Source organism: Corylus avellana, chromosome 4 (genome assembly GCF_965113065.1).
Source record: "Corylus avellana chromosome 4, dhCorAvel1.hap1.2, whole genome shotgun sequence".
Classification (NCBI taxonomy): Eukaryota; Viridiplantae; Streptophyta; class Magnoliopsida; order Fagales; family Betulaceae; genus Corylus; species Corylus avellana.
Genome location: NC_142493.1, coordinates 35,817,216 through 35,831,354, shown reverse-complemented (window position 1 = coordinate 35,831,354; position 14,139 = coordinate 35,817,216). Strand labels below are relative to the sequence as shown.

The 14,139-nt window shown below is 39.3% G+C and overlaps 2 protein-coding genes across 5 annotated transcripts; one reads left to right on the top strand and one right to left on the bottom strand.

Moving 5' to 3' along the window:
* Positions 1-103: 103 nt before the first annotated feature.
* On the top strand, positions 104-9,313 carry LOC132177174 (uncharacterized). 3 transcript variants are annotated; one of them, XM_059589416.2, is made up of 11 exons: positions 104-498; positions 1,440-1,502; positions 1,623-1,696; positions 3,299-4,153; positions 4,312-4,405; positions 4,533-4,697; positions 5,059-5,823; positions 5,915-8,083; positions 8,202-8,274; positions 8,443-8,585; positions 8,781-9,313. In XM_059589416.2, the coding sequence occupies exons 1-11, from the start codon at positions 423-425 to the stop codon at positions 9,113-9,115; spliced, it is 4,812 nt and encodes a 1,603-aa protein (XP_059445399.2). In that variant the 5' UTR covers positions 104-422; the 3' UTR covers positions 9,116-9,313. The 3 variants fall into 3 exon arrangements, with proteins under 3 accessions (XP_059445399.2, XP_059445400.2, XP_059445398.2); XM_059589417.2 differs by having other exon boundaries at positions 5,044-5,823; positions 5,930-8,083; XM_059589415.2 differs by having other exon boundaries at positions 5,044-5,823.
* Positions 9,314-9,597: 284 nt separating this feature from the next.
* LOC132177506 (catalytic/ hydrolase) lies at positions 9,598-13,379 on the bottom strand. Of its 2 annotated transcripts, XM_059589858.2 has the most exons (10): positions 13,117-13,378; positions 12,902-12,973; positions 12,628-12,707; positions 11,865-11,964; positions 11,730-11,783; positions 11,234-11,311; positions 10,864-10,961; positions 10,710-10,767; positions 10,109-10,230; positions 9,598-9,883 (listed from the first exon to the last, which is right to left on the bottom strand). In XM_059589858.2, exons 1-10 carry the CDS (start codon positions 13,321-13,323, stop codon positions 9,727-9,729), a joined length of 1,026 nt encoding a protein of 341 aa, XP_059445841.2. In that variant the 5' UTR covers positions 13,324-13,378; the 3' UTR covers positions 9,598-9,726. The 2 variants fall into 2 exon arrangements, with proteins under 2 accessions (XP_059445841.2, XP_059445842.2); XM_059589859.2 differs by lacking the exons at positions 10,710-10,767; positions 10,864-10,961 and having other exon boundaries at positions 13,117-13,379.
* Between the last annotated feature and the right edge of the window lie 760 nt (positions 13,380-14,139).

Genomic DNA, 14,139 nt, shown 5'->3' with positions numbered 1-14,139 from the left:
GTAACTACTTCTTATCCAGTATAAATTGGAAAAAAATAAAATAAAATAATTCTATATTTCTCGATAAGCAACCTGGTGAAATCATATGACTTGATTAGTTGATTTGGCTGTTCTGACCACCACCCAAACCCTCCCTCACCCTTTTCCTCTGTCTCGCTATCTCTCCCTCGCTCGCTCTCTCGCTCTCTCTCTGCGCAAGTGCTCTCAACAAACTGTTTCCGAAACCCTAGATTTCCCGAGACTCCAAAATCCCCAATCCCTCTCTCTGTCTCCCTCTCTCTCGCTCACTTCCTTGGCTTTGTGTCTTCGGAGCTCCAATCCACAGTGTGTGTATGTGTGTTTGTGTAGGTTGATTAGATCTTCGCTCTCCCTTTCTCCCTCGCTCGCTCGCTCGCTCAAGTTCGTCACCTTTTGACTATTCAATGGCGGAAGGCAAGCTCGATCTGCCGGACGATCTCCTCGTACCCAAGCCGTCCGATCATTCCTGGACCTCCAAAGGTACTCCTCGCTCTTCCACTCTACTTCTTCATTTCTTTTTTCTCATTCCATTTATTTTATTTTCTCTGTTCTTACATCGGGTTTTCGATTTGTTTAGCCGATTTCAGAATAAAAAACAAAATAAAATTTTGTGTAGCTGATGGATTTGATAGATTCCGATTCGGTACGAGGTTAGGGGGTATTGATCTGGAGCGTCCTACTTGTGATGGACCAGTTCATTTCTGTTTTTGAACAATCAACGTCGTCAATTAGGGTTCCGAGCCAACGTATTGGTCATGCTTCAGATCAAAGTCTTTTTGTTAATTGGTTTTAGAATTTATTTATCGGTGATTGTTTGATTGATTTGCGATTTTCTAACTTGTTACTGGATGATTTATGGGGAAATTAAGAGTTTCCAGATATTACGGTCTTTAGGTTTCGATTAGTTTGTTGTAATTATACGTCGGTTCCAGTTGCTTCTCTTTTATTTCCTCTTCTTTCTTTTTCATTTTTCGTTCCAGTATTTTGTTTTAAAACTATTAAGGTTTTATATGACAATAAGGTTGTTCTGATATTTCGATAAAGATAGGCCTCTTCGTTTCACTTGATGAGTGGATGGGAATGACATTGGTATTATGCTCATGATTTGTTGGTGTGTGGTGATGGCTAATTTAGGAACTTTGTTGTTGATATAGCTCAAGTCTTTCATATTTTAGAACTATGAAGATTCTGGTTCAGTGCTTGGAGTATTCTTTCGGTGCAATTCAGATCCTTTATCTATCAGGAAAAAAATGTTTTTCTTCTAACTCTCTCTTTTTCTCTCCCTCAATATCTTTTTTTGGGGGTGCTCCAGGAGGGTTGGATTGCTTTTATGATGGATTATTTTTTGTTACCAGTTGCGCCTTGCAATTGAAAGCTAAACATATATTTCTGTGTTTTCTTCTGTGTTCATGCTATGCCAGTGGAAGCTTCTGGAGGGAATGAGGAGGAAAAGGGGCTTATGGGGTTACTTGATGAGTCAAAAGGTGGTGTTCCATTGTTAGATTCGTTTGTTTCCAAAATAATGAGCTATTGGTTCCTATCTGTGTTACTTGCTATCATTTTGTCTCCTGGTTCTATTCTGATGTGAATTTTCATTATTTCAGATCAAGCGGCATCAGAAAGCAGCATACCTCTGTCTCCTCAATGGCTTTATGCCAAACCAACTGAGCCAAAGATGGTATAATCTAGCCCTCCAGGAAACATGGTTCTATTTGTTTTTCCTTTTTTTTTGGTGGTAAAGTAATGTATATGCACTAAGTTATTGTTTTGAATTTATATTGGAGGTGGTAATTTTACATCTTTTACTGTATCAAAACATATTTTTTTAAGTAATTGGAATTGTCCAGTTGGTATCATGACTACAAACTTGTCACCATCTTACGCATTTTCTATTTTGAATTTAAAAGGTTCTTAGAAATTGCTTGATGATTTTCTCTTTCAGATTTCTGTTAGTAGTGAAATTTTTTCTTGTTTGGTAACCCCCCTTTTTTATGGTACTAGATTCTGTTGTAGTTTTGTTGTGAAGTGATATAGGTATATAGTATATATGCATGTGTACCTTATTGCCTGAATTGTATAAGGTTAAAGGACAGTAGTACTCTGTGGTGTATATATGCCTTGCCTTCAGGTCCCGGCTAAATATTACTTTGTCTGCTGGGCATTAGAATAGATTTGATTTTATGGCCATTGTAAAATTCTCAAATTTTAGTGACGTTTTCAGGTCTGGCGTACACATCTCAGAGCACATTCTTGGCTGTGGATTCCCTTTTGTATATCATATTTCAATTTCAAGTAACAGGAGAACAATTAGAAAATAAGTGCAAATAGATTTTGCTCGTTTTGTCTTGATCTGCTATAGAGGAAGAAGTGATAGGCTAAATATTTTTTATTGTAAGTACTCACTGTTACCAACTAGATTTAGTATTGTAATTTTACTCATTTTTATTTGTGAGAAAGTGAGAGGCACACTGATTGAGGATAAAATGAGGAGCCGTTTGAGATTGTTCTGACAAGTGCTTCAGAGGCCAACCAATGCACCGGTATTAGACGGTGACTGTATTAATGTGAAAGGGGCAAGAAATGGAGGCAAAAAATGAAGTGGGTAGAAGTTATGAGGAAGAGCATGATTATGCAAGAGGTAAATGGGGACATAACTCTAGATAAGGTTGATTGGCGCTAAAGAATCCATGTAGCCGACTAGTTGGGATTAGGGTTTAGTTGACTTGAGCGTTGACTTTCAGGAAAAAAAAGATGGCACGCTTGGATCTTTCCTGTGTTAAAACGCAGACCCTTATTTTGGTATTCTAGCAAGGTGCTTAGCCCCCTTAAGTTAGTACCATAACTTCAATTCTTCATCCCTTATTTTCCTCTATGGGGGGGACCACCGGATACAGGGTGCCAGATGTCTATGCCTTCTTTGAAATTGCTTCATGCTCATGTACCACAGCTTTCCAATACAATGCCCATTGTAAGAAATGGAGTTTATGATAAGTGTTTATAAAGTAACAAAATAATTGAGTTTTAGGTCATATGCGGTTTTGTTCACCCATCAGTCCTGTTCATGTATTTTAGATTAATTTTTGTGATTCAATGTTGGAATGTTTTGTGTTTGATCATCATCCTCACACAAATGATCTCAGTTATTATTATTATTGATTTTTTAGTATTTTTAACTTATAACCATATGGCCAGATTTGTATGTGTATTCACAAAGATTTTGCTGTCATTTGACATTCTGTCATTATGGGTACCTTATTTAATGTTTATTTCATTATGACAGGATATGCGTGCTCCAACTTCTGGGTCTCTTGGAAACTCTACCGATCCTAATCAGAAAGAGGGTTGGCGTTTGGATGGATCTGAGGACAGAAAAGATTGGAGGAGGACTGCCACAGACAGTGATAGTAGCCGTCGCTGGCGTGAAGAGGAAAGAGAAACTGGCTTACTTGGTGGCAGAAGAGATCGCAGGAAGGCAGAACGCCGTGTTGACAATCTCTCTATCAGAGAAACAAGTGAGAGTAGAGCATTGCCTGCCTCTGATCGGTGGCATGATGGTCGTAATTCTGGACATGAAACACGGCGTGATAGCAAATGGTCATCTAGATGGGGCCCTGAAGACAAAGATAAGGACTCCCGAACTGAGAAGAGGACAGATCTGGAGAAGGAAGATGCTCACAGTGACAATCAATCTTTTGTAAGTAGTAACCGTTCAGCTTCCGAGCGTGACTCAGATTCTCGCGATAAATGGAGGCCACGCCATAGAATGGAGGTTCATTCTGGTGGTACAAATGCCTACCGTGCCGCACCTGGATTTGGACTTGAGAGAGGACGGGTGGAGGGTTCAAACTTGGGATTTACCCTTGGACGAGGAAGGCCAACTGTCGTTGGGAGAGGTTTATCTGCAGGCCTCATTGGTGCTGCTCATTCTGACAAAGGTGAAAGTGTTCCTGGAAGACCTAGCCGCCCTGTTGATTATTTTTGCTACCCAAGGGGAAAGCTTCTTGACATATATCGGATGCAGAAGCTTGGTCCATCATCTACTACCATGCCAGATGAGATGGAGGAATCACCCTCCATTACTCAAGTTGGCTTCATTGAGCCATTGGCTTTTGTTGCTCCTGATGCTGAAGAGAAGGTAATTAATGGGATTCCTGTAATTTTTCACTTTTCTGTAATAATAAGTTCTTATTCTTTACTGGTTTTTTTACTTATCAAAAAAAAAAAAGTTCTTATTCCTTGTAATTCACTAAAAAATCTTTTATGTTCCGCAATTGGGCCCTATGATGCTTACAGGCCATCCTTGGCGATATATTGAGGGGTAAGATCACAAGTAGTGGGATGGTGTACAGTTCGTATAGAAAGGGGAGATCAACTGAAAATGTTACAGGTACTTTCAACACAATTGCTGTTGACTTCTATTATGTACTTATAATAAAAAAAAAAAATTAAATAAATAAAAACTTCTATTATGTACTTATCCTTGGTCTGAATATTTCTGAATGTTCCTTGACTAGGTGTTGAAGACTTCGACTCCACTGAACAAAGTCAGGGTATGTTACCTTCAAGTCTCAATGAAGGGTCTGTTGATGCCTCACAGGAAGCTGCAGCTGATGATGCATATCAAGCTGATGATGGTGGTGCCTTGTTGAAATATGGTTCACATAGGAATATGGTAGATGGTGAGTAACCGTTTACTTAGCTCTTGAAACTTATCCTTTGAACCATATGTTTACAACTTTACTAGTTAGAGCATGTTTAGGATTGTGTTTGAGAAATAGAGCTTTTAAGTCAAAAACCGCTATTTGGCAAAAGCTTCATTTTTTAGCTTTTGCCAAAAGTGTGTTTTGGCCATTTTTATGCTTTTTGGACTCTTAAAAACGCTTTCAATTTTTTTTAACTAAACGGGTACTTTTTTCTTTAAACAGACTTTTTGAGTGTTAAATACATGTTTAGGCCCCTCAAACGCACACCCAAATTGGCCCTTAATTCTATATTTGAAAGGTTCTGAATGTACTTTATTTACAGAATTATATGTTAAAGAATCAGAATATAAAGTTACTGGAGCAATTCATGGGTTGGAAGATGGATTGGCAGCAACAGTTTCAGAAAGTAATGGTGTATGTGGTGCCATAGAGATTGATGGTGATCAGCATGGTGCTTCTCAGATCAATATTGGTGAAAAGTGGCAGATGGCGGATGCTGATTTTACCAAGCATGCTCAGTTTGATGCCATTGAGTTTCCCACTTCATTTGACATCAGATCCAAGCTTCCTGATGATTCAAGTTCTCTCTTTGTTTTGCCCTCTCCTGAGCAGAATCAAAGTAGCAACACTGAGGCAAATGGATTAGAAAGGGTAGCCCCGCCTGAGGAGTTGAGTTTGTGCTACATTGACCCTCAAGGGGTGATCCAGGGACCATTTGTTGGGGCTGACATCATTTTGTGGCTTGAACAAGGGTTTTTTGGGACAGACTTGCTAGTCCGCTTTGCAGATGCTCCTGAAGGGACGCCTTTCCAGGAATTGGGTAAGATCATGCCTTATCTGAAAGCCAATGATGGATATGCCAATAGCAGTGAACCAAACTCTAAGCTAGAACACTTCGAACAGTTGGACGATAGTTTACCTGCTTCTGCTTCTGTTTTGAAAAGTAATTCATCTGCAGTAAATGACCTGGGCCAGCCATTGCCCGAGTTTAATAGCCTTTCAGTTCAGCATGTTCAGCCAAGAGTATCTGAGCCTGAGGTTTCATTGCAACTGCCACATTCCGAGGGTCAAAGCTTTCATAAGTTTGTTACTCAAGACGAAGGTTTGTTTTCTATTATTAATGTTTCTGGTGATTTTTTTCCTTTCAGTAGATTCTCCTTATATCTTTTTTTTTTTTTTTTTTTTTTTTACAGAAATTGTGTTTGCAGGTCTTCCTGGAAACACAGGTTATTCTATTGCAAAAACTACTGGGAGCAGTCGCCATTCATCTGAAAATTCTGTCAGCCATCCTTCTCTTCCAAATGAATTGACAGAAACTGGTGTACCAAATACTAATGATAATAAGTTGCACCCCTTTGGCTTGCTCTGGTCTGAGCTTGAAGGTCCTACAAAACATTCAAAGCCGTCCATTCCGTCCAGCACTGGAAGGGCTGCTCCATTTGGTGTGATGGCTGATCCATCTCTTGCTGCAGAGACATGGCCTGATGTCTATAGAAAGAATACACTTACTGAACCCAACATGTATCAAGATGCCATGGCTGCTCATCATTTGTCACGCATGGAACAGGAGTCGAACCATTTTGATTTAGCAGAGCACCGTATGGCACAGCAATTTCAGCAGCAGCAACTCCAACAACGAAATCTGTTGTCTCATGCACACATAAATGAATCAGTTTTAGACCATGTTCCTACTCAGAATCTTATGCACCACCAGCAGTTGGCCAATCGATCTGCACCGGATCTGGATCATCTTTTGACACTTCAGCTGCAACAGCAGCGGCAGATTCAGCTCCAACAACATCATCAATTGCAGCAACAACAGTTTCATCAACAGCAAAAGCTTTTGCAGGAGCAACAGCAATCTCAAGTCCGGCAGGTGCTTCTTGAGCAATTGTTACGTAATCAAATGCATGATCCTGGCCTTGGGCAGTCACATATTGATCCTATCAGAACCAAAAGTGTCCTTGATCAGGTTTTATTAGAGCGGCACCTTTTACACGAAATGCAGCAACAGTCACACCACCCTTCAAGGCATGTTGATCCATCTTTAGAGCAGCTTATTCAAGCAAAATTCAGTCACATGCCACAACAAGATCATCAGAGAGATTTATTTGAGCTTCTATCACGTTCACAGCATGGACAGATGCAGTCATTGGAACAACAGCTTCTTCAACAAGACCAGCTGCAGGCCAGACAGTTAATGGGATTGAGGCAGCGGACTGGTATTGAAGGAGATAGGCATATTGGTTCCAAATGGCCAACTGATGAATCTGATCAGTTTCTCAGGACTCTTGCTGGTTCTCACCGAGCTCACTCTTCAGGTTTTGGCCCATTGGATGTTTATCAGCGACAACAGAGGCCACCACCACATGAAGAGCAGCTGAGTCACCTTGAGCGGAATGTTTCATTGCAGGATCGGCTTCGGCAAGGGCTTTATGACCCTGGCTCAATGCCATTTGAGCGGTCAATGTCGTTGCCTCCTGGTGCTCCAGGGATGAATCCGGATGTTCTAGCTATGGCTCGTGCTCATGGTTTAGATATGCAGGAACCAAATGCACGTATGCAATCTGCTGGTGGTCAAGTGGGTGCATTTTCATCCAGCATCCACCCGCATAATCCTCACCATCTTTTGGTCCCCAATCAATTTCATGCTTCAGAATTGGATGCAATAGAGGGCCGCTGGCCTGAGAACAATGAGCAACTAGAGAATGACTGGATTGAGTCTCGGATTCAACAACGGCATATCAATGCTGAGCGTCAGAAAAGGGAGTCAGAAGTTAAAATGACTTCTAAAGATCCGACTTTATGGATGTCAGATGGGTTCAATGATGAAAAGTCAAAACAATTGTTGATGGAGTTGCTCCATCAAAAATCAGGCCATCAATCTATCGAGCCATTAGATGCAGGCAAGGAAACAAGGGCAGCAGCTGGCCTATATTCTGGGTCAAGCTCCTCAGACCACCCATTCAATCTTTGTCTAGACCGAGAAGCAGGTCTGAATAACTCATTTGCAGTGGGGTCTTATGGTTCTAATTCATGTGAACCACTGCAGGATGAGTGGGCAAGCGGTGAAATAATGCCATTTAGATCTGATTCGGGGGCATTGATTGAGGGAGAGTCGCGATTGGCAGGCATCAATGAGACTGGTCAGGCAATTTACACAAACTCTAGCATGATTGGCAAGTCATCTATGAGTAATGAGTTCTCAGAGGCCGACGGGAGGAAGCATGGGGCCAAAAGTGTTGGTATGATGAAGGGTCCAGCTTTTGAGATTCAAGATGGCAGGGGTGAGCAAGCTGGGTTGGCTGCTCTAGATCGTGGGGAGATTTCAATTAATGCTCTTAACAGGCAATCATCAATTGGTACTGCAAGTAGTTGTTATCTCTTAATTGTTTTTTTTTTTTTTTGGAAGCTGCTGCATTATGTTCATATTAGAAGAGTGATAATGCCTTCTTCTGTTTTCCCTGAATTTGCTCTCAGGTGGGAAAACCGGCTTCTACAATGAAAACATTGGACATTGTAATTCATTTGTGGAGGAGGTCTCCAAGGAGCGGTAATTGTGTTTATACTTTTATAAGTTTGATATTTATTGAAGAAAAAACCCCGGTAGCTCTATTCCACCGGAGCTGTTCTAAACCTGTATATAATATATATAGCCTTGGAGAAAGCCATTAAAAGTTGGCTTTTCTAATTATTCATTTCTTTGTTTGGCCTTCTCTAGGGTTCCTGTTCCATCCAAAGTGCAAGAGAATATTTTGCTGAGACGTCCTCCTGTCTCTCATACTTCATCATCACAGGAAGGATTATCTGAGCTGCTCTCAGATCCAGTTATGAGAGGGAAAACTTCGAGTGGTGCTTCTGAAGGTATGGACTTTTCAAAATCCTCTTTTCTGCTCGGATGTGATGTAGTTTTTTCAATGATCCAGATTTGATTCCACTTTCTTTTTATAGAGAACTTGAAATTAAATTTGGACCGAATAAAAAACTGCAGCACATTACATCACTCAAGTTAAATCCTTTCTGCACAAAGTAGTTAATTATATATCTCTAAATCTTCAGGGGGAAGGCGAGACCCAGGGGTGAATTTATTAAACCAAAACTCAGACGCCATGGCAGCCGGCAAGAAAGACATGCGTTTTCGGCGTGCTTCATCTTGCGGTGATGCTGACGTTTCAGAGGCATCATTTATAGATATGCTGAAGAGTAATGCAAAAAAGACTGCACCGGCAGATGCTCACTCGGCAGGATTTTCAGAGACAACAGATGGAACGCAAGGTGGACGAGGTGGCAAAAAGAAGGGGAAAAAAGGGAGGCAAATTGATCCTGCGCTTCTTGGTTTCAAAGTCACCAGCAATCGCATCATGATGGGTGAAATTCAACGCATAGATGATTAGGCCCTTTCGATTTTGTATTTTCTTTTTCTAAATTGTGTTCATTTTTAAAAAGTTGTATAGGTTCAAAAGCCCTTGGTATGAAGCAAGTATCTGCCAATGAGAATTCTTTCATTCTTACAGTGTGCAGTGTAGTGACAGGGTATAGTTTTGTACAGACTAGCAAGGTTTATAATGAAAATATTTGGTTCTATTAATTTCTTTTCATTTTTTCAGAAAAGCGTGTAGTCAGCAGTTGGTTTTCACACTAATATCTTCAGAAATGGGTCTTACTCTTACCTCTTGAGGCTTAAAGGGTGGATGCCCTTACCAACTTTTTAGCATGTTGTAAAGAGTTGTAGGTAGCATATCATATCATATGGTTCGTGGCTGAGTGGTTTCCCCATGTGCCACTCTCGTACTTAACAATATTAGGCTCGTGTCAAATATTTAGCTGAGAAGCAAACATCATCCACAAGGGCATTTAAATGGAGGCTCATATGAAATTATGCTGTAAAATATTTTACGATTTATTGTTGGAATTACATGACCAAGAGGAGTGAAGATTTCCATCTTCTCGGTACAATAACAATTTGTCAATACTCCACGCAAACATTTTAAGTTGATAACATTGCTTAGGACTGAAGCCATTGGCCTTGGAAGAGTTGCATGATCGTTTTACCCATGATCAACTCCAACTCAGACGATGATAAGGGAACTTGATTGGCAAGAACAGCCGCTGCTTCTTTTGCTCCCTTATAACCGCATTCAGGAACAACATACGGGAAGTCGCTGCATTCAAAACCAAGGACACTTTTTTCAAAACATTAACAACAATTCAAAACAGACACACTCTTCGAATGTGGACCCTACAAAACAATACTTCTCACCTTTATATCGCATCAAAACACTTTTCCCTCATTTGATGTTTCTAATTTTTTTTTTTTTGTTTTTCCGGCCTCTATGTTATATATGATACATTGTCTATAGACTGGAGTAAAGAAAAGATAGAGCTACCTGCCCCACACCACACGGTTAGCACCAAAGCTGGAGACAATCTGGGACAAGAGCTGGGATAAATCCTGATATGGAAATGGCATTCTTGACACCCTGAAGAATGCGCTGAGTTTTACATAAACCTGCCAAAGTAATATTCATATCATGCATGAGTGTTAGATATCAACTGAATGACTGCTAACGATTGCTTAGCAACAGAGAAAAGAAGAAGAACGCCGATGAACAAGATCAGTACTTTTTCTCAGGCATTTGTTAAGAGGGCACAGAGGCCGCCTATGTAATTTGAATTAATAGTTTACGCTCTAACAAACTTGTTTCTTATATCCTTTTAGATTATAGTAACCTCAGGAACCCTCTCTGTCCAGCGAAAAACTTAAGGTGCCTTGAGTAAAGTTCTAGACATAGTATACAAATTATACAAAGGTCAATCACTTCTTTCAATCTCAAGGTTTCTAGCAAAAGAAAGTCAAAATATAATGCTCTCCAACAATATCATATCCTAGTTGAAGTACGATTAGCCTTGGCAATCTCAAGATGGTAGCTGTAGTTAGGAAGCAAACAAGTGCATATATGCCATTTAAAGGTACTCTGAACACGTTACCTGTGGGAATCTAGATAGCTTAAGAAGCTCAGAAAAGGCCAGCCTTTCATCATCATTTCTGCAAATTGACATGTGAAAGGCAAGAAACTTAATATGGTCTTCTATCTAGCTTGAAAATCTTTTTCTAATAGAGTCAAATTACAATAGAGCTCACGTTGGTGGTTTGCAGAATGCGAAATGATCGAGGAAAACAATTGTAGATGGAAATTCTGTGCACAGTTTCTCAATCTCCGAAACATGTGGACTGAGACCCTGAAATATCCATCTGATTAAATACATTATCATCTTTACCACTGGCATCTGATATTTATGTGCCAATTGTTGTCCCAGCCACTAAGTAGGTGACTGCAAAGTGATCAAGCATATGAAAAACTGAGTTGAATCACTATGCCACTTGGATCAACAAGCGTGCAAAAACAGAGCAGTCAGCTAAAATAAATTTTTGAATAAGTTGAGAATTTTTGCTAAATTTTTGTTTTATTTTTGCTTATGCGCTTTTGAGTTAAGTAGAAAAGATGTAATACCTTCATACACAGAAAACCCACTGGTACTCCAAGTTCTCCTGCCCTGGAGAAAATTGTCTTCCCAACTTCATTTGTCATCTGCAAAAACAATAAAACATGAAGAAGAAAAAAATGAAGGACATCAGGATACAACGTTTGGGAGACTGCAAGGAAATTTACATAACATCCGAATGGTATTGGGTTGCATTTTATATGATTCTCTATCATACGGATTGCAGACCATTTGATGTGAGTTCTGAAAAGAAACTTCCAGTCTTAGATCTGAACAGATCATTTTATTCTTATATTTACGAACCAGTTACTTGCGTGGGATACGTCTGAGGCCAGAGTGGACAATCAGCATTCTTAAGTGTATGAGAAAAAAGAAGAAAATTTCCTTGCTTCATCCTAGAAAATGAACTAACTAGTCCAGAAAATGATTACACGATGACAAAGGGAGGAAAGAAAATAATTTCAGGATAAACAGAAGTGACAATGCCTACTTGGTGATTACTACCTGTTGACCAGATGGCCATAAATATGGATTAAAGCGAACAGCTCGATAGCCATCCTGGCATGAAAGAAGATTGTGTCAATATAATTCCTCTGAGACAAAACAGTTGGTACATGATTATATGAGATTGACTCAGACCTTTAAAACTAGATCTTCAAATTGCTTAACCCCACTTCCATCTTCTGCCGGACTTGCAAGGCAGCAACCAACAAATTTGGTTGGGTACTTCTTCAGGACACTGTCCAGTGATTGACTTGGCATAAGGCATTACCTTGTAGCATTAAATGATAAAGACCATAACATGAAAGCAATAAAATAAAGAGAACTGCGATCAACGGCACACATCAAGAAAAAAATGAAACATCCAACTAAAGAGTCCCGCCAATTCATTGTTTAGCTAACACAAACAAAAGGCCACTTCTTGGATGGAGTATGGCTCAAAAGTGTAGGAGTGCTAAAAACATGCCAACAACCGATGAACTTCCATGAGGCGAGGACCAATATACCATTTCAGCTGCTGGGTTCTACATGAGTTGTTAGATATTCGCATTAAAGCATTCACATCTCAGCAAATTTAATTAAAGAGGAGAGAGAATATGATTGATTTTTTCTTTTACATATTTATTGGTTTATTTATGTATGGTTGAGCTTTAATAGTGCTCAGAAAATTTAAAGTTTGCCAAACACAGTGGCAACAAGCCATTTTTTAAGCTAAAATGACTAGCCGAATGAGGCTACTTTTTTGCCCATTTTTGCTACATAGCTGCCAAAATGAGAATGCTCTATGCACTACATTTTTCACCCATGCCAAGAAAAAAAATAATAATAATACAAAATAAAAATAACGAGGGTAAAACAAAATCTAGTGCATACGAGAAAACATTATATAGTTCCAACACACCTTGTCACCAGAGAATGATCAAACTTATGGTTAATGGGCTGTACAATCAGTGCACCATCTACACCTGCTTCTTTCATACACTGTGGATAGAAACAAACATATAGTGACAATAAATATTCAGCTAGATGGGGAAAAAATGGAATTAGTTCGTGTCCAAAAACTGTAAATTTCCAATATGTTTCCAACAAATCGAAAGAACTTCCTCAAAGCATCATCGAATAAAGCATGAAGTACCGAGAGAGATAAACATAAATAAGTTGCATAAAAGGCACACCTCAAGTAAGAAATCGACATGTGCTGGTAAAGTGGGTTCTTGGCCAGGAAAGTAAGGGTATTTATCCGCAGCCTTCACAAAGAAAGAAAAAATAAATAAATGCAAAATTTCACTCGCCCATGTCAGCTTTCTGAGAAACAAGAAAAGTGATTTCCAGAAGTGCTTATATTGAAACAAAATCCATGAATTGAGAGTGTTGTGGGGGTGAGGTTTACCTCTTGCGGAGATGCCCACACGTGCAAATGTGAATCTATTATTTTTGTGGGGGAAGGAGATGTTTTATCTGTTCCACTGGTAGCCATTTTCGCTGCAGAGATTGTTGGCTGGGATTTCTTTGAAAAATAGACAAAGGGTCGTGGAGAATAATTGAAATGGCAAGGAGGTAATGGAAGTGAAAGCAGAGGTTTTAATCTCACTGCCATTCTGGCAACAAAGACTCAGACCTGGGGATTTGGTGACAAGCACCCAAAAGGGTCGAGTAAAAATTGTCAAAATTTCTCATAAAGTAGATGTAGTGGCGACTTTGTGGTTATTGGGTCGAACTGTAAAACGTTGTACACAAATAGAAAAGACATCTAACAATTTTTCTGTTCGGATTACTAGTATGGTCCTACGAGACGTGGAGGCTCTTTTTGGCAGTAACCCCTTAAAATGAGTAATTTTAGAAATTTTGTCGGGTGTGGAGGTGGTTTTTAAAATTATTATTTGATTAAAATTTAATAATAATTAATTATAAATTCAATGATAATTTTAAAAATTACCTTAATTTTTGAATAATACAAAATGAACTTTTAAAATTTCCGATCAAAAGTTTGATCTGGTGAGGTTACACTTTTCGGCCAAATATGAGTCATATCATATGGTGATGTATTAGGGATATTTTTTATTTTTTATTTAAAAAATTGGCAGCCCATAGATTAGTTAAAGTGGCTAGTAAAAGCAAGTCATAGATACAACTTGGTTAAAGGAAATTCCCTCATGTGCCAGTGAAAGTGATATTATTTTAGCATAGCAATTGCTCGGTCAATAATTCAGGAATAATATATATTTTTTGTAAGTGTTCTTCTAAAGAAAAAGAAATTTTCCTTTTTGAGTGAGTGATAAGCCAAATGAAACGGCATTTTCCTAAGTAAAATTATGAAATTAGAGATTGCATTTGGGCGGATATTCCCGTGGGATGCCCGAGGGTGCAATCGTCATTTGGAACTAAAGTAAGTGGAAGTTTGTGTCATTTCGAC